General features: G+C 40.9%; 1 protein-coding gene across 13 annotated transcripts; it reads right to left on the reverse strand.

The window, feature by feature from the left end:
• Positions 1–373: 373 nt before the first annotated feature.
• On the reverse strand, positions 374–12,221 carry M6PR (mannose-6-phosphate receptor, cation dependent). 13 transcript variants are annotated; one of them, XM_041735943.1, is made up of 10 exons: positions 12,171–12,221; positions 9,401–9,543; positions 9,176–9,283; positions 7,740–7,797; positions 4,975–5,154; positions 3,742–3,908; positions 2,374–2,483; positions 1,960–2,090; positions 1,299–1,425; positions 374–847 (listed from the first exon to the last, which is right to left on the reverse strand). In XM_041735943.1, the coding sequence occupies exons 5-10, from the start codon at positions 5,151–5,153 to the stop codon at positions 725–727; spliced, it is 837 nt and encodes a 278-aa protein (XP_041591877.1). In that variant the 5' UTR covers position 5,154; positions 7,740–7,797; positions 9,176–9,283; positions 9,401–9,543; positions 12,171–12,221; the 3' UTR covers positions 374–724. The 13 variants fall into 13 exon arrangements, with proteins under 13 accessions (XP_041591877.1, XP_041591869.1, XP_041591870.1 ...); XM_041735935.1 differs by lacking the exon at positions 7,740–7,797 and adding an exon at positions 8,580–9,071 and having other exon boundaries at positions 12,171–12,218; XM_041735936.1 differs by lacking the exon at positions 7,740–7,797 and adding an exon at positions 8,580–9,071 and having other exon boundaries at positions 9,395–9,543; positions 12,171–12,218.
• Between the last annotated feature and the right edge of the window lie 6,149 nt (positions 12,222–18,370).

The raw sequence follows: 18,370 nt of genomic DNA on the forward strand, positions 1-18,370 counted from the left end.
TGGCCACATAATGGACTAATGACCATGAGCCCCCAATCCAGGGCCCAGTTCCACAATAAGGTCACTCCAAGGCCAACAAATGATGCGATGGTATTTCATAATCCTCTGAGTGGGAAATTATTTTCCCCATCCTAATCCCAGAGGTGGGACAGCAAGTCTGCAACATCTCCAGGCTCTGACCAAATGGCAACACTTGGAATGCAACCAAGTATTACACTGTAGAGTAGTTCAAGCAGCAAGAAATTACATCCAGGTTCTCATGGAGACTACTGTAGAGTACAGAGTAACAGCATGAAAGCAATCAAACCTTGTATATAAATAATGTTTCTTTGCCTTTTTTTTTTTAATTAAAGAAATCCAGTGTCTCAAAAACTTGTGAAAATGTGTTTAAAAAAGAGTCAGGGAGCCTGCCACACTTTTTTTTTGTTCACTGTAACTATCCTACTTGTACCTTCTGATAGCAAGAGATAGTGTGATGGCCTCTTTTGCACAGGCCCTATTTATCTCTGTCCTACAACTGTACCTCTCTAGAGGAACAATAAAATAAGGGAATCAAGGGAAGGCATTTCTACTAGTAGGAGAGAATGCAAATCAACAGCAAACTGAAAAGCAAGAGCAATGTTAAGGGTGGGATGAGAGACTGGAGTGGAGACTGCTTAAGAAATCTGGCTGAGTATGCTTTGGTTTGGGGGACTGAAGAAGCAGCTGGGCATTTAAAGTGCAATCACATTGGTAATAAATGATCATCCCTTTCTTCTGACTCCTCCCCCAGCTGATCATCCCCCACACCACGATACGCAGCAGGCACATTTCGGGGTTTAGAGCGGCACACAAAGTCACAACCATCCTGTAGAGAGAAGCAAAGGAAGGAAATGATAATTTGGAATAACCAACTTCTAGGGTGAGGCAAAATGTACCTGTGGCCTAAGTTCAAAGATAATGGAGAGAAAACCCAGGACCAGCCAAAATTGAATTCAGGGCTAACAGGAGAAAAATTCTCCTTAGGTCTTTCTTTCTCCCCATCAAGGCCCCTTAATAGCTTTATCAGATTCCTCAATTTAAGCAACAGCATGTCTCTTCCAACAAGTCTTTAGCAAGGCCAGACACTAAGATGCTATACTACTTGTTACTTTGTATTAGGGCCAATGAGTACTTTGTACTTGGTTTGCTGGGATGTCTGTTTTAGCACCCAAAGTCCTATGTCCCCAGAAATCCCTCAGTCTGGGTCCAAACCAGGATGGTTGGTCACTCAACCCTACCCGCAGGCTCCAGACTCAGCAGGTAGTCCTGTTACTTACTGCTACCAGGTTGCCAAGATCTTGCCAGAAGGCTAAGTGGGGAAACTGCTCCATTCCTTTGGCTCCCACCACCAGTCGCTGGTATAGGAACCCCCCGATGATGTAGACTGCGACCAGTGATGCAAACCTATGGAAGAGAGACCTCTCTACTTAAATAATTGAGGGATGGTAAAACTTCAATAATAAAGATAATCTTTCTATTCATTAGCTGTTTCCTACAGTCCATAAAAACAGAAGGAAAAAAACCCTGGGGAGGGTACCTTCTTAAACTAGTTGGAACACTGTCTAAAAGCAAAAGTTCAGGAAAAAATAAGACCTAGTGTGTGACTCTGACTTCTAGCCAAGGATAGGTCCTGTTAGCTATACAGTTTCATTTCTTTAAAAGTTCTTATAATCTAATAGAATGGTATTAAAAACTGTCCGGTCCTCCAGTAATGAGATATAAAGCACCTCTAAATGCAAATATTTATCAGGGGTGAAACATACCTAATTTTTAAAAACTTGCATAGAATTCAGAGGATTCTCACACAAAGCTTTGCCCCCTCCAGTTATAGCATAGCACACACAATTTGAGTCTAAACATCACCAAGTAATTGAGTTTAAAGAAAAAAAAAAAAAAAAAAAAAGGAAGGTTTGGATTGATAAAGGGAAAAGCACTCACGTGACTAGTAAGATAGAACCCACACTGAGGTGGGAGGTCTCGGGGGAACAGGCCAGGCTGCTATCCATTTCAAAGAGGTAGAAACAATCTTGGACTTTGCCTCGCTCCTCAGACACAGGGTTAAAATTGTCCTGATGATGAAAGGACATAACACTACATTTAGTGTACCATTTCCTTCTGACTCCTATTTAGAAAAAGAGAAAACCCACAAGCTAAAAAAACATTTGCTTTCTCCTGGTTCAACAACTTATTTTCCATGTATGATGGCAGATAGGTGGTCTATGGCAGAGGGAAAAACTGAACTAGTTTTCCCTTATCCATCCCAATGTATCTTGTTCCCTCTGGAAATTCTCTCCCACTTCAGGTCAGTCCTTTCATCTCCTCTCTAGGCTAGTGTGGCCCAGGATGCCTCACCGCTAGGGTGTGTCGATTGCAGGAGATCATCACCACCGCGCGACGCTGCTCCATGCCACAGTGATTGTCATATTCATCACCCCCTTTATAGATCAGCATGATCCAATTACCTGAGGAGGGACAATGAGAATGTTGCTTTGGGGTGGGGGAAAAGCAGAGGCAGGCCTGGGTACTATGGTAGAAAGGAATTGAGGAGTTCAATGAAATTGGCTTTAATTCAAATAACCCTTGTCAATATGAGCTCTGGAACCAAGAAATACCAAGCTAAAACTTGCTTTTTTTTTCTAATAGCTTTGAGTTCCCTTAAGATAACTAAAAATCAGATATTCATGTAATAATCTTAATTTTCCACAATAAAGTTAGGCAACCGATAGTGCAAAAACAATTATGACCCATACTTTGACACTGATTCACATTTTCTGAACACCCACTAACATCGAAAGAAGAGGTTCCATAAAATTCTTAGATCAGGGATAGCCTAAGATTTAAAATTAGCCACAGATAAATTCAAGGTGGAGGATTTTTAAGATTGGGAGCCATTTCTTCTCTCATATTTATTGCATTCAAGTTTCTTTTGCAAAATATCCTTTGATTCATCAATCACAGGAAGTAAACAAAGATGCTGCTTCTAATCTTGCATATGAAGAAACACAATGACATGGGTGCCGCCATGTTGCTTGCGGTTAAAAGAGTCAGTGGCGGGGGAACCAGGTGGCCCCAGTTATGCGCAGGCATAGCAGAGGCTCAAAGGCAGCTCGCTGAAGTGATTTTTCAAAGTCACAGGACAACTAAACATGAGCTCAGTCAAAAATCCAGTCTTCCAACCCCTATTCCCAAACTCTTGATGTTATTTTTTATTATATTATTGATATGAGCAAAAATCTGCACTGGAAAATACAGTTATCTGCTTAAGGAATTGAATTAGGTCACAGGTGCTCATAGTCCTTTCCAGCAAAATGATTATATGGCTTTTGAGAAACATAATAGCACAAGTCAGTAGGAAAATTTTTATAGACTGGCTTGCAAAAAAGCTTAATCTCTAAAGATGTAACTGGCAAAGTTGGACTAATTCCATGAGAAATGGTCGTGGTTGATATTTTTAAGTCTAGCTTGAAAAACACATTAAGCAACAGAATCCTAGCTAGATTCTTCTTTTTGCATAAGTTTTTCATTAACTTTAAAACAAACATACCAAGGTCCTAAGTCATGGCTCCAGAGGAGCTGTGGAACTATGTATCTTGTGATTTATTGTCTCAGGTGAGCTGAAGCACGTGCACCTTATGATACTCTGAAGAGAATGAGAAAGGCTGACACATACAGGACTGTCAGAGGGATTGACTCGGGGTCAGTTAACAGGGAGAGTCTTACTTCCATTGAAGATGTGAGTCTCGTTGAGTCTCCCTACCACTGTCTCCTTCCCGTTACTTTTGTTGATCTGCACCAGGCCTGCCCCAGAGGTGCGGTTGCCAGCTTCCCGGCACACCCTGAACATGTAGATATATGTGTCTGGGCCCTGGCCCACAGTGCTCTGAAAGCTGTAAGGAGAAGTGAGGAGAAAGAAGGAAGAGAAGAGTTACTGGCTATCAGCCTTAGGAGAAGCAGCCTCTCTTCCTTTACACTCCTTCCCCATTCCCCATCCCAAGAGTGATCAATTTACCTGATGTCACAGCTAAATGTAATAGTGAGTAAATTTGTTGATCATGAGATATCCATCTACTAGTGAATAATTTTTATTTGTTGAATCATGAGACAATCCTAATTGTTGATTGATGACAGATTAAAACACAACATCCCAGACAGCTAGATATTCTAGAATACCTGTTCCAGACTGTGCGGAGTGTCAGCTGCTATTTCCCTGTGAATAAGGATTTACATTCACGGGAAGTATCCCATGGTCCCTTGTTCCTTGAAGATCATCTTCAGATTTATGTACCTAAAGAGTCCTGACATGATGTTTACAGGCCTCAATGTTTATCTGATATTTCTAAAGTCCTATTATATGGAGGTACCAAATAAGGCTTTTAGATTCCTACAAGCTGCTCCTGAATCCAGTCTTGGAAATAGCTATTTTTCTGCATAAGAGAACTCACATTGCTATTAAAAACTGGGCTGAGAATTTGCTCTATAGCATTAAAAAAACAAAAACAAAAACGGTAAGTAGGGATGCGATGCCTGGGTGGCTCAGTAAGTTAGGTGTCCGACTCTTGACCTCTAGCTCAGGTCTTGATCTCAGGGTTGTGGATTCAAGCCCTGTGTTGGGTATGCGGCCTACTTAAAAAAAAAAAAAGGGCAAGATATCATGGACAATGAGATCAGTATTACGAACATTCAGATTACAGCCATCTCCCAGAGGTTATTATACACATAGTCCCTCCACATAGAGTAGAAATACTAAAATAAATTCAGTAAGTAGAAGAAACTTTTTTTTTTTTTAAGATTTTATTTTTTTAAAGTAATCTCTGTGCCCAGTGTTGGACTCAAACTTATAACCCCACGATCAAGAGTCAGATGCTCCACCGGCTGAGCCAGCCAGGCGCCCCAGAGGAAAAGATTCTTTAACAAAGTTATTTTCTGAAGCCCTTCAAAGCTCTTTTCATTTACCTTTTGTTATACAGTGGTTGTAGCCTCTTCAGAAGAGCCAACTCTTTCTCTGACTCTCTACCCTTTTCTCCTACCAGGTCACAGGTTTTTTCTTCTGTCTGCCAGGATTCTCTTACTGCCACAGCTAGGAGCAGTGGCAGGAGCAGTCCAGTCCTCCAGCGGCTGAAGAAGGGGAACATCCTTTTGGGAGAGGGTGTGTGTGTGTTGAGGAAGCAGGGAAAGATCAGGAGAGAAGGGAAAGAGAGAAAGCACATGAATGTGTAAGTTTTACAGTTTTATCTTCCATCCATCACTTATTTTATCAGTTTTCCTCATTATCATGTTGGGTTTTATTTTCTTGCGTCTATTTTAGCTTTCATCCATTATTTTTTCCTGTCCTTTAATATTCAGAATAGGATTTTTTTTTTCCAGAATAGGATTCTTAATCTCTAGGTTTCTCTTTTTCTTTTATTTTTAAAGTTTTATTTCTTTTGAGAGAATGTGCATCTTTACTGTTTTGTAGAAAGTTAGACTGTGGTATCTCATATTTAAAATTATTACTAGTACATAAAAGCTGCTCCAACCTGTGGCCCTCCCTAAGATAACACCTAAATTATAGCTTAACACTTGATATTGTCTAGTTGAAAGTTATGGAGAAATATGTAAAATAGGGAAAGGGACTTCAGTACTTTGGGTCATAACTTCTGTCAACAGTCAGGAGCATCCATCAGTCTTTGTTCACATTTACCATAAGAAAGATGACTAGAGATACACATAGCCACAGCATTACAAACTTGACATTTATCTACTTTAATGGCTCATCTCAAAAGACATTCAATCATTTAAATTATCGGAAGAAGAAAATTCACTAGGTCCAAGTGAGCGGTTTAAAGAAGTCTTCCAAAACCCACCTAGGGCTCTACATGTCACAAATCACAAGAGTTTCTAAATTTCCAGTAAGCAGAACTGTCTTTGTACACTTCTAACTGCTGACAATTCTTGGGAGTCAGTAAGTTACTTTCCAATTCATCTGCCTCTTGTATTGCTCTAGGAATGGAAACACATGGTTCCATTTCCCAGGCTCATTTTCTTTTCTCTAATCCATCTTCACACCAAGGATATACCGATTTACCCTTGCAAAAGACTTCACTCTGGTATCCAATAATGGTCCTCCAGTCCATTGCTACTTGTTAATTTCATAACAGTGTTACTGCTACAATACAGAGATCTAATTCTTCCAAACTTTTCCCACTTATAATAACATGCTTCCATCCTACAAGCCTGGGCTTTGGTTAATACTCTTTAAAATCCTCTAATTCTTTTCCAGGCTGGTTTATCAACTCCAGTGCATTTCTAGAATATAAAACTAGGCAGAGTTTAATGGGTACTAGTAAGTTTAAAGATAGGAAAATGGAAGCTCTGAGCCCTGACTGAAATCTCTCCTAACTAAACTTACATTTGACCTTCTGTTTTCCACACTCCACTAGAGCAAAAAATGCTTGGGAAGTTGTCTCCCTGACTTTGTGTGTTTCCAAAATCAACTCACTATAGTAGTATTAATAAAATGTTTCCAGAGAATAATCATCACCAACCATAAAGGGTAAGGCCCCCATAAACATATTTAAAGCAGTAATAGGAAACTTAATAGAGTGCTTGCTTTTTACTGTTAAAAGTACTTAACATGCATTAACTAATTAATTCTTACAAAAACTCTATGCAGTAAATACAATCATTGTCCTTAATTTACAGATGAGAAAACTGAGGCACAGCCAGTGGAGTGACCCAGAACGTCTGGTTCCAGAGTTCATGGTCTACACTTAACCACTACATGTATATTACTTTCACATTACTTTTTTGGGGATCAGAGTAGGCAGCCAAAGCCTTGCTTTCTTTTTGACAAAGCAGGGGGAAGTGACTCCTCACACAGATCACTGAATAGGAGGTGGAATAAAGAACTCAAACCTCAAACTCCTATCTTCCCTAAATTAACTCATTGCTCAACACACTACGTGACCAGCTGCGTTCCTTAAAAAATATTAAGAGATTCCTTTTATTAGATTGATTTTACACATGCCATATTCCTTATATTTTCTCAGGATCTAATTTAAAATTTCAACATCCTGGACTTTACTACATGTGCTGCCAAAGTGAGCACTTAACATCCTGGACTTTCAAGCTTTTTTTTTCTTTTTTTTCTTTTTTTCCCAGGACCAGTTTTCTGGAGGAATGCTCATACAGAAAGCTGTGTTCTTTGGCTTCAAAGTTAGTTTCTTATCTGTTAACAGTTGATTTCTTTTCCCAAATTAAAACAAAGAATCTTACAAAATTGGGATAGGATAAAGGGTTAAACACCCTGCAGTCTGCATTAGTTGAGTTTAACGATCTTTCATTTGCTAATTGGTTCAAGTTAGGATGAGAATCAACTTATATTCTTTTCTCTTTTCTGCTTAATGTTTGTCTATATGTTTGACTCAGTGCAAATGCTCTAAGTGCTTCATCTAGATTACATTAATTTTCACAGCCCAGAAAAGTAGGTATCATTTCTCTCATTTTACAGATGAGGAAGCTGATGCTTACAGAGAGTAAATTATTTGCCCTAGGTTATACAAGTATTAAACATGTATGAAGTTGGTGGGACAACTCGGATGATTCATGGAATACAGCTATTTTCTGGAAAATTTGTAATACAAGGGTGCAAACATCTCTTAGGGAGAGTATGAAACCGAAGGGCTGCCGTAGTTCCCTCTTAAGGTGCTAAAATTAGGTGCAATAGTTTGTCTACGTACTTTGGAAGTAAAGGGCAGGACTTTAAGATTTTGAAATATCCTCTTCAGTTTTCTTGCTCTGGAACAGACCGATTTTGGTAATGCTAAACGTTTCTCTTCAATGGGACGACCAATGACCAAGCCAGGGATTGGGAAGCAGTTCACACTACTGGGCGTCTGCACCACTCTTTCCCACCCCTCAAGACGAGCCATGAACGTTTTCCGCTTTTCAGTGTAATTTCTACTTTCTGCTGTCTGGCTCCTTTCTGCGGTAGCGGCCCTTATCTCCGGTCTCCAGCAGCCTCCACTTTTAGAAGAGCAGCCTTAATTAGCTAGACCGCCCCAATGCTGGAAAGCCTGAGAGAAGTAGCTCTAGGTCGAGGGGCAGAAGCTCCCTACAAAGAGAAAACACTAGAGAAACCCTCTGTTAGCTCCTCCAGACCATCCACGTATCCCCTCCAGACTTCTTCCAGGATTCTGGAAATTCTCCTTCCGTCCAGTCTCCTGATTTCCCAATCACCTAGGGCCGTATCCTCCCCAAATGATGCCACTTTACCTTCCTTCACGCTGCAGATCAGAAAGTCCCCCTACAGGTATCCGGTAAGCCCTCAAACGACTCCATACCCAGGGTCCCTCCTTTCTCTGCTTTCCGAGTGCACGTCGATTCCCTCTCCGGGCTGGGGCGGTCCGTCCTCCCTCGCTCCCTTCGGGGCTCTAACCACGCCCCTCGCGCCTAGGGCTCCGGGGCCGATCTCGGGCTGCACCCCCGGCCAAGGAGCCTGAGCGGTCGCAGCCCCCGTTCCCGGCGCCGAGGCGTGAGCGCGCTCAGCTCCCCTCCTCCTCCACGCCCCTCATACTCACGTGTCACGGGCAAAGGGAGCAGCCAAGGCGCAGAATCCCCGGCCGAACACCCGTCTGGGGCTGGGCGACGGGGCCAGCGAGGGGCCAGCCGCAGAGCCCGGACCCGGGACTCGTGTTAAAGGCCAGCGTTCCCCAAGGCGCCTCGCGGTGCTCCACTCGGGGAACCGGAAACAGGAAGCGCCGGGCGTCCTCCGGGCAACTGCTCCTCCCACCAGACCCCGCGGCATGTGACCACAGAGCCATTTCGCCCCTTTCCCCTTCCCGGTCTCCCGGCCGATCCCAGACGCTGATTGGCCAGGAGCCTGGGCATGTAGCCCCGCCCCCGTCCCATCAACTCCAATCACTACCGACATTTTCAAGTCGAAGTCCACCTTTTCGGGGCGCCTTTCTACCAATGGGGTCTCGGAGTCCCGCCTCCGGACTCCGGGCTCTCGGAGTCACGCGCGGTCACGCGCGGGGTCACGCGGCGGGTCGGCTCCCCGGGAGGTCCCCCTGAAGGGGGTACGCGGAGGCGGAGGCGGGCGGCGGAAGCGGAAATAGGGAAAGGGGCCGTGGGCCGCGCCGCGCCGCGCCTCGGTGGGAGCTGTAGTTCTTACCCCAGCTCTCTTCCTCCTCCCGGCGCTGCCCCAGGCCGTTTGCCGCCTGCGGGGGGCGCCGTTTCGCCGTCTGCGGGCCCCGAGGCGCGTTGTCCCCAGGTTCGGCACCTGGAGGATAGTGGACAGCGATTGGGCCCCGGGCGGGAGTCGTGCCCTTCTGAACGACACCTCTGTTCTTGATTTCCTTTCTACATTTTAGGACTTGGAGCCCGTTGTTACCGATACCGTTTTCCGTCACCTCGCCGTCCCAGTCATTTTGCGTGAAACACGGCAGCCAGTTCCGTTCACCGGAGGTCTCCAGGCGTTGTGCGTGACGAAGGCTCCGTAGCCAATTCCGTTCGCTCCCTCGGGGCGGCGTTTCTGGTGTCCTGGGGGAAAGAGCAGTTCCGTTTTAGCCTTTGTGCCTTGGCCAAGATCCTCTGCTTTTCCAGCTGAGGTCTGGCTCGCTCGTCGCTTGTTGGAGTCTGCGCCTTCCTAGAACTCGGTTCAAATGCTTTTGCTCCTGTGAGCGTCTGGATTAACTCTTCGGAATGAAGATCTCTTTCCTCTAAACGCCCGACAGTTGCCTCTACCTGGTTCTAGCCCGATTTTCTAATGCTTTTTACTCATACGAGGCTTTTGCATGCCCCCCCCCCCCCTTTGCGGGTGGGGACTGGATTTTGATTCATGGTTCTCATCAGAGCTAGTACAATATTTTGAATCCAGTAACAATAGAAGCTATTAAGCACGTAGTTTTGTGGTGCCGGCATGCTTTAAGCGCTGTATTTATTTATTTTTAAAGATTTTATTTATTCATGAGAGAGAGGTGGAGACATAGACTGAGAGAAGCAGGCCCGCTGCCGGGGGAGCCCAATGGGGGCTCAATCCCAGGACTGGGAAGTCACGACCCGACGCGCTCTACGACTGAGCGCCCCCCCCCCCCAGGTGACCTGTTTTAAGTGCTTTATTTATTTAATTGATTTTTTAAAAAAGATTTTATTTATTTATTCCTGAGAGACACAGAAGGAGAGGCAGAGACAGAAGCAGGCTCCATGCAGGGAGCCCGATGTGGGACTCGATCCCAGGTCTCCAGGATCACGCCCTCCGTGGGCCGCTAAACCACTGGGCCAGTGGGGCTGCCCTTCCCACTTGAATTTTAAAGCTCATGGAGGCTAAGTAACTTACTCAGGGTCCCACAGCTATTAAGGTGTCAGTATTCAGGTTTCTTATTTTAGGTGTTATATATGCATATAGTTAGTCTTCAGAGTCCAAGCTCTCAAGCGATACCTATGTTCACTTTAGAGTCTCCTGCATTTGTTTATTAATAGGTACATTGAATGCAGCCAAAGTGGTTATCATGTCTGGGTTGGGTTTGGATGTGTTCTCAAGAAAAAAATAAGAAAATTACAAGGTGAGTTTCTTTCTGATAATAAAAGTAATTTGTAATCAGAAAATACAGAGAAGGACAAAAAAAAATCCATAAACCCACCAACAGGTTGTGTATTTCTCTTAGGAATATGTTACCTGTTTCTTTTCTTTTTTTAAAAAAGATTTATTTATTTATTCATGATAGACACAGAGAGAGAGAGAAAGGTAGAGACACAGGAGGAGGGAGAAGCAGGCTCCATGCCGGGAGCCCGACACGGGACTCGATCCCGGGACTCCAGGATCACGTGTGGGCCAAAGGCAGGCGCTAAACTGCTGAGCCACCCAGGGATCCCTTACTGTTTCTTTTTCTTTTTTAATTTTTATTTATTTATGATAGTCACAGAGAGAGAGAGGCAGAGACACAGGCAGAGGGAGAAGCAGGCTCCATCACCGGGAGCCCGACGTGGGATTCGATCCCGGGTCTCCAGGATCGCGCCCTGGGCCAAAGGCAGGCGCTAAACCGCTGCGCCACCCAGGGATCCCCCTTACTGTTTCTTTTTAAAAAACATTTAGTATCAAGTATTTCTCCATGTCACTAACTTTACAAATAAACTTTTTAAAAAAGATTTTATTTATTCATGAGAGGCGGAGACATAGGCAGAAGGAGACACAGGCTTGTTTTCGGGAGCCCCGTGCAGAAATTGATCCCAGGACCCCAGGATCAGACCCGAGCGGAAGGCAGCCACCCATGTGCCCCTAGAGTTAGGTTTTTTAAGTTATTTCTACAGAATTGCTTTTATTAATTCATTCAACAAATATTTACTGAGCAATTTACACTCTTACAGATTTTTGGAGATCCATGAGAAAAAGGACAAAAAAAAAAAAAACCAACCCTTTTACATTGAACTTTCATTCTACAATTGATACATATTTGTTGGTGAATTCAAATTTTAACTTCAGAAACCTTGCCCTTTGGTCATTGCCTAGAGTAGCATTGGGCTGGAGGGAAGGTGGGTGCATGTTGGAAGTGGTGAAAGGTCCAGCAAAGCAGTGGAGTAGGATGAATAACGTCATATAGGAGTGAGAAGGAGGGAGACAGTTCCCTTTCCATCCACTTACAGATAACCTGGGTTACTTACCTGCTTCTCAGACTTCAGTGCCCATTGTGGAAACCTTCTGTGTCAGGGGCAAAAACTGAAATTTAGTGGGTTTTTTGTTTGTTTGTTTGTTTTTACCTTTCTGCTCTCTCTCTCCAGCCACATCATTAACAGGGACATTATACCCATAACCCACACCCCCCTCATGTACAAGGTTAAATCGCTCACTTTGTTTAGAAAGCAGTTCTGTGAGTTTTGTCCTAAAATCAAATGCTGAGGATGCCTTTTGTTTAGTATAAGCAGAGGAGAGAAAGGGGCTTGAAATAGTCCCCCCACCTTGTCCAACAGGGATATATTCCAAGACCCCTAGAAACCACAAACAGTACTGAAGCCTAATATATACTGTATTTTTTTCTTATACATACATACCTATGATAAAGTTTGTGAGGCACAGCAAGAGATCAATAATAATAACTACTAATAAAATAGAATAAATTATAACAACATATGAGTGTGGTCTCTGTCAAAATAGCTGACTATACTGTACTCACCCTTCTTGTGATGGTGGGAGATGTTAACATGCCCACATGATGAGATGAAGTGAGGTGAATGACATAGGTATTGTTTAACATTAGGCTGCTATTGACAGGTAAGTCAGAAGGAGGATCATCTGCTTCCAGGATGTGGTTGACCTTGAGTAATTGACACCATAGAAAGCGAAACTGTGGGTTAGATGAGACTACTGTATCCTGAATTCTTCCTTCAATTCGTTGCTTTGATGACCTTCTCAGATCTGCTTTTTTGTTAACTCTGAGCTGGGAGTTTGGTTGGGAATGGCTTTTTAAACCTCTCAACAGCTTCCTTCTGTATGTGGTACAGGTTTTGCTTTTCACCATCAATCCTCCCTGATCACAATTTCTGATCTGCTGAGGGATCTTTCAAAATTTGTTTGGTAGTTTCTTTTTTTTTTTTTTTTAATTTTATTTATTTATTTATTTATGATAGTCAGAGAGAGAGAGAGAGAGAGAGAGAGAGGCAGAGACACAGGCAGAGGGAGAAGCGGGTTCCATGCAGGGAGCCCGATGTGGACTCTATCCCGGATCTCCAGGATCATGCCCTGGGCTGCGGGCGGTGCTAAACCGCTGAGCCACCCAGGCTGCCCTGTTTGGTAGTTTCTTAATCTTGTTATACATGTATTTAATTTGCCGTCTTGAACCAGATTTCAGTTTTGAATTTTGATTGATGCTTTCCTTTTAAAATATTTAACATATTTCAAGGACTATATATATATATATACATATACACATATATATATATATTTGTTTTTGGTAATTTTCAATTTTAATATGAGTTATCATTTCTAGAATAGATGCAAGAATAGTATCGTATTCACCTTGTATTCACCTCGATTTGCCAGTTGTTTATAAATTGTCCCATTTGCTTTATTAGTCTCCCCCCCTACACACACACACACACACACACACACACACACATGCACACACGCACACATACACACACTAGTTTATTTTGAACAATTTGGAAGTTGCGCATCACTGTTAAGTACATTAGTGTGTATTTCCTAAGAATAAAGACATTCTCACCTTATCACAGTGTAATTATCCAAAATTAGAAACTATAACATTGATAGAATATTATTGTCTAATCTATGGTCCATATTCAGATTTCATCAATTGTCCCAGTAAATATGCTTTATAATTTTTTCCCATTCCCCAACCACTGAAGCCAAGCAGGAGTCACACATTGTAGTTAGTTGTCATTTTTCTTCATCTTATCTGTCCTTCAGATTTTGAAAAGTACAGGTCACTTAATTTGTAGAATGTCTCTCATTTTAGGTGTGTCTGATATTTCCTCATGATTATATTAAGTATGCATTTTTTGATAACACTAAGAAGTGGTGTGTTCTTGTATCAGCCAGGACCCAGTTGGAAGAGAGATACTGTATCAGTAATTTTTAAGGAAAATTTTAATACAGACTTTTTTTATTATTATTTTTTAAAATATTTTATTTATTCATGAGAGAGAGAGAGAGGAGGAGACACAGGCAGAGGGAGAAGCAGGCCTCCATGTAGCCAAGCAGGCTCCATGGGACTTGATCCTGGGTCTCCAGGATCAAACCCTGGGCTGAAGGCAGCGCTAAACCACTGAGCCACCTGGGCTGCTCTACAGACGTATTTTTTTTTACAGACGTAAAAAATAATTAGAGGGGATAAACAAGAACTCTAGGTTATTCAGAAGTTACACAGAAATAACAACTACAAAATGTAGCTACTGCTTCTGGGCTGAAGCAGAGTTAGCTAGGAAGTACCTTAGAAACTTGAAGGAAGAGCTAGCTTCCCCAACCACATGGTAGAGTCAGACCTCAGAAGAGAGGGTATAGTTCCTGCCACAGGAACAAGCCACCTACTGATGAGGTAAAGATAAATCGCTGGAGGGTGTGGGTTGATGTTAAACTGCCAGTGGGAGCCTTCCTTTGTCATTTTGACACGTTCCCATCATTTTTTGAGCAAATTCTTTACTCTTGGGTACACAGATGTTCCATGTTTATCTTGCATTTTAATTACCCTAGAATCAGTTATTTCTCCAAGGGAGCCTGGTGCCTTAGTGGAGAGTAGTGTTGAGAGACCAGGATGTGATTACAAGGTGTGTTTGTTGCTACTTGTGGGCCACTGCTTTAGAGCCCCTCAGCAGGCAGAGTTAGGAAATCTATATATCTTTCTAAGAATGAGAAACCACGCTCTCATTATACTCAATATATTTATGTTTGTTCACACATGAGAAAACGCAGGAAGTAGTTTTATAACTGACAAACCATGCTATCGTGTAAAGTAAGCCTACTAATTAGAGTTCAGTATTTGCTTAAAGTTTCATTTTTTTTGTTGGTGAGATGAAATTTATAAATAATGAAATACACAACTCTTAAGGATATAATTCAGTGAATCTTAAAAAGTGCATCATAACTGTAACCACCCTGTAATCAAGATTTGGTAGATTTTCATCGCCCAAGAAATTTCCTCATGTCCCTTTGCAGTCCTGTCTAGGATTTTCATTACAGTGTTGGATAGAAGTGGTAAAATTAGACATCCTTGGTCTGCTCCTGGGATAAACCACACTTTGGCATGATGAATTGTCTCATATTTTTTCTGAATTTGATTTGCTGATTTTCTTTCAAAGCTCTTGTTGTCTATTTTCATGGTTGGAGTCTAATATTTTTTTCTTGTAATTGTCACTTTTGATATCAGAGTCATGATGGTTGCCTAAAATAAGTTGAAGAGTATACTTTTATTTTCTATTTACTGAAGGAATTGTGTTGTTTATTCTTTGAAATTTGATAGAATATGCTATTGAAGTCATCTGAACATGAAGCTTACTTAACAAGATTTGTATTAACAAATTCAATTTCTTTTTTTTTAAGATTTTATTTATTTATTCATGAGAGACACAGAGACATAGGCAGAGGGAGAAGCGGGCTCCCTGCAGGGACCCTGATGCAGAACTCGATCCCAGAACTTTGGGATCATGCCCTGAGCTGAAGGCCGATGCTCAACCATTGAGCCACTCAGGTGTCCCAACAAATTCAATTTCCTTAGTAGGAAGAGCTGTTCAAAAATTTCTGTTTTTTCTCGTGTCAGTTGGTAAACTGTGTTTTTCAAGGAATTTTTCCATTTTATGTAAATTGTTAAATTTATTGGCACACAAATATAATATCCCCATATTATCCTTTTAATATCTTTATAGTAATATACTCTCTTCATTCTTAATATTCGTAACTTGTCTTCCCTTTTTGTTTCTTGGTAAGTTTTTTAAAAAATGTTATTTATTTATTTATTCATGAGAGACACAAAGAGAGAGAAAGGCAGAGACACAGGCAGGGGGAGAAGCAAGCTCCATGCAGGGAGCCTGACATGAGACTGGATCCCAGGTCTCCAGAATCAGGTCCTGGGCTGAAGACGGTGCTAAACTGCTGAGCCACTTGGGCTGCCCAGTAAGTTTTGTTAGAAGTTTGTCAGCCAGTAATCTTATCAAATAACCAAATTTTTACTTTGTTAATTTTTCTGTTGCTTGTGGTTATGTTTTTAAAATTTTACTGATTTAGATTTAAAAATTTCTGACCTTTCTTCTGCTTGCTTTGGTTTTAATTTGCTACTCCTTTTGTATCTTCTTAAATTAGAAACATTATTTTAAATTTTTTTCTTTTGTATTCACTTAAAGCTCTAACATTCTCTCTAAGCCACTGTTTTAGCTGTGATCTATACCTTTTCATGTTGCATTTTCTTGATTATTTAGTTTTTAAATAATTTCTAATTTTGATTATTATTTTTTCTTTGACCCATGGATTATTTAGTGTGTGTGTGTGTGTGTGTGTGTGTGTGTGTGTGTGTGTATTTTAGGCATACAAAGAGTCATGTTAATTATTTTAACAGAACTTAATTTTTTTCTCCCTCTTTCTAATTATCTTTATTATTACATCAATGAAAAAAATCTCAAGTTAGTTCCAGTGGGTTTTTAACACCTCTCACCTCTCTAATGCTTTTAAAACTTTTTTTTTGCTTTTAAAATTTTTAAGAAATTAATTGATTAATTTATGTTTTTTTGGGGGAAAGATTTCTTTTGGAAAGATTTTTATTTTATTATTTATTTGAGAGAGAGCAGGCACAGAGGGGGTGAGCAGGAGAAGCACACTCCCTGCTGAGCAGAAAGCCCAATGCAGGGCTTGATCCCAGGACCCTGAGATCATAACCTGAGCTGAAGGGACACCTAAGTGACTGAGCCACCCTGGTGCCCCTGTAACACTGTTTTTAAATTGAGATATAATTAACATATATGTTTTACTTTTGAGTGTACAGTGTAATGATTTGATATATGTATACATTTCAGAATGATTAGCACAATAAGTTTAGTTAGCAGCCATCACCACAGTTACCAATTTTTTTCTTGTAGTGAGAGCTTTTAAGATCTACTCTCTTAGGAGCTTTCAAATATGTAATACAGTATTGCTAACTATAGTCACCATTCTGTACATTACACCCCCATGATTTATGCATCTTATAATTGGAAGTTTGTACCTTTTAACTAACTTTACCTATCTCCTCTACTCTTACTCCCTATGTCTGGCAACCACCAATCTTTTCTCTGTATCTATGAGTTCAGGGTTTTATTTTGTTTTGTTTTTGTTTTTTAGATCCCATATATAAATGAGATCATACAGTATTTGTTTTTCTCTGTCTGATTTATTTCACTTAATAGTACCTTCACGGTCCATGTATGTTGTCACAAATGACAGGATTTTCTTCTTTTTTTTATGACCAAATAATATTCCATTATGTATATATACCACAATTTCTTTATTCAGTCACTTATCAGCAGACAGTTTGTTTCAATGTGTTGGCTATTGTGAATAATGCCACAGTGAACCTGAAAATGCAGATATATTTTGATATAAAAGATATGATAGTGATTTTGTTTTCTTCAGCTGTATACCCAGAAGTGGAATTATTGGATTATATGGTAATTCTATTTTTTAAGATGCCTTCATACTGTTTTCCATAAGGGCTGCACCAATTTCATTCCCACTAATAGTGTACAGGGTTCCCTTTTCCTCATATCCTCTCTGTTACTCTAATAACATTTGGTATTTCTTATTTTTCTTTGGCTATTTTTTTAAAAAAAGATTTTATTTGTATATTTAAGAGAGAAAGAGTGTGAGGGAGTGAGGGGCAGGGGGTGAGGGACAAGCAGATTCCCCACTGAGCAGAAAGTCGAATGTGGGTCTTGATTCCAGGACCCTGAGATCATGAGCTGAGCCAAAGTACCTAGGCTTCTCTGGCTATTTTTAGAAGTACCCATTCTAACAGGTGTAAGGTAATACCTCATTGTGTTTTTATTTGTATTTCTCTGATGATTATAAGTGTGTTTTAAAATTTTTAAATAGGGGATCCCTGGGTGGCACAGTGGTTTGGCGCCTGCCTTTGGCCCAGGGCACGATCCTGGAGACCCGGGATTGAGTCCCACGTCAGGCTCCCTGCATGGAATGGAGCCTGCTTCTCCCTCTGCCTGTGTCTCTGCCTCTCTCTCTCTCTGTGTGTGTCTCTCATGAATAAATAAATAAAATTTAAAAAACTAAAATTTTTAAATATTTAGGAACTTTCTAGGTTTTTGATTCCACTCTACTGGTCAAATCTTCAAGATTGTAACATATTGAAATTTATTAAAGCTTGTATTATTATTCAGTATGTAATTTACTTGGTAAATATTTCATTTACATTTAAAGGCATGTGTATTCTGTAGTTGTTTGGTGTCATTTTGTTGGATAAATTTCAATTCGTTCAAGACGGTTGATAGTATTGTTTAAATCTTATATTCTTACGATTTTTTTGTCTGTTTTATCAGTTATTGAGAAAGGGGTGTTTAAATTTTCATCTATGATTATGGATTTGTTTTTTTTTCAATTCAGTGAGATTTTGTTTCATGTATTTTGAAGTTGTATTATTAAGTGCATACTCATTTACAGTTGTTACATATATTTGATGCAGTGATTTATATAACTATGAAATGTACATCTTTACTTGTCAGTTTTGTCATATATTAATTTAACCACTGTGGTAGGCTAAAAAAATGTTCCCCACTCCCACCTCCAAAGATGTCTGTGTCCTAATCCCTGGAAGCTTTGAATGTATTTCCTTACATGGCAAAAGAAACTGTAGATATGCTTAAATTAAGAACCTTGTAATAG

Source organism: Vulpes lagopus, chromosome 21 (assembly GCF_018345385.1).
Source record: "Vulpes lagopus strain Blue_001 chromosome 21, ASM1834538v1, whole genome shotgun sequence".
Lineage (NCBI taxonomy): Eukaryota > Metazoa > Chordata > Mammalia > Carnivora > Canidae > Vulpes > Vulpes lagopus.

What these genes read in the sequence shown, in the direction of transcription:
- M6PR (XM_041735935.1), bottom strand. Translation starts at nt 8,932, where the DNA reads ATGTCGGTAGTGATTGGAGTTGATGGGACGGGGGCGGGGCTACATGCC. An exon ending in GCTCCCTTTGCCCGTGACAC is followed by an intron (nt 5,155 to 8,579) that starts GTGAGTATGAGG and finishes CTCTCCCAAAAG; the next exon opens with GATGTTCCCCTTCTTCAGCC. An exon ending in GCAATCGACACACCCTAGCG is followed by an intron (nt 2,091 to 2,373) that starts GTGAGGCATCCT and finishes TTTCATCATCAG; the next exon opens with GACAATTTTAACCCTGTGTC.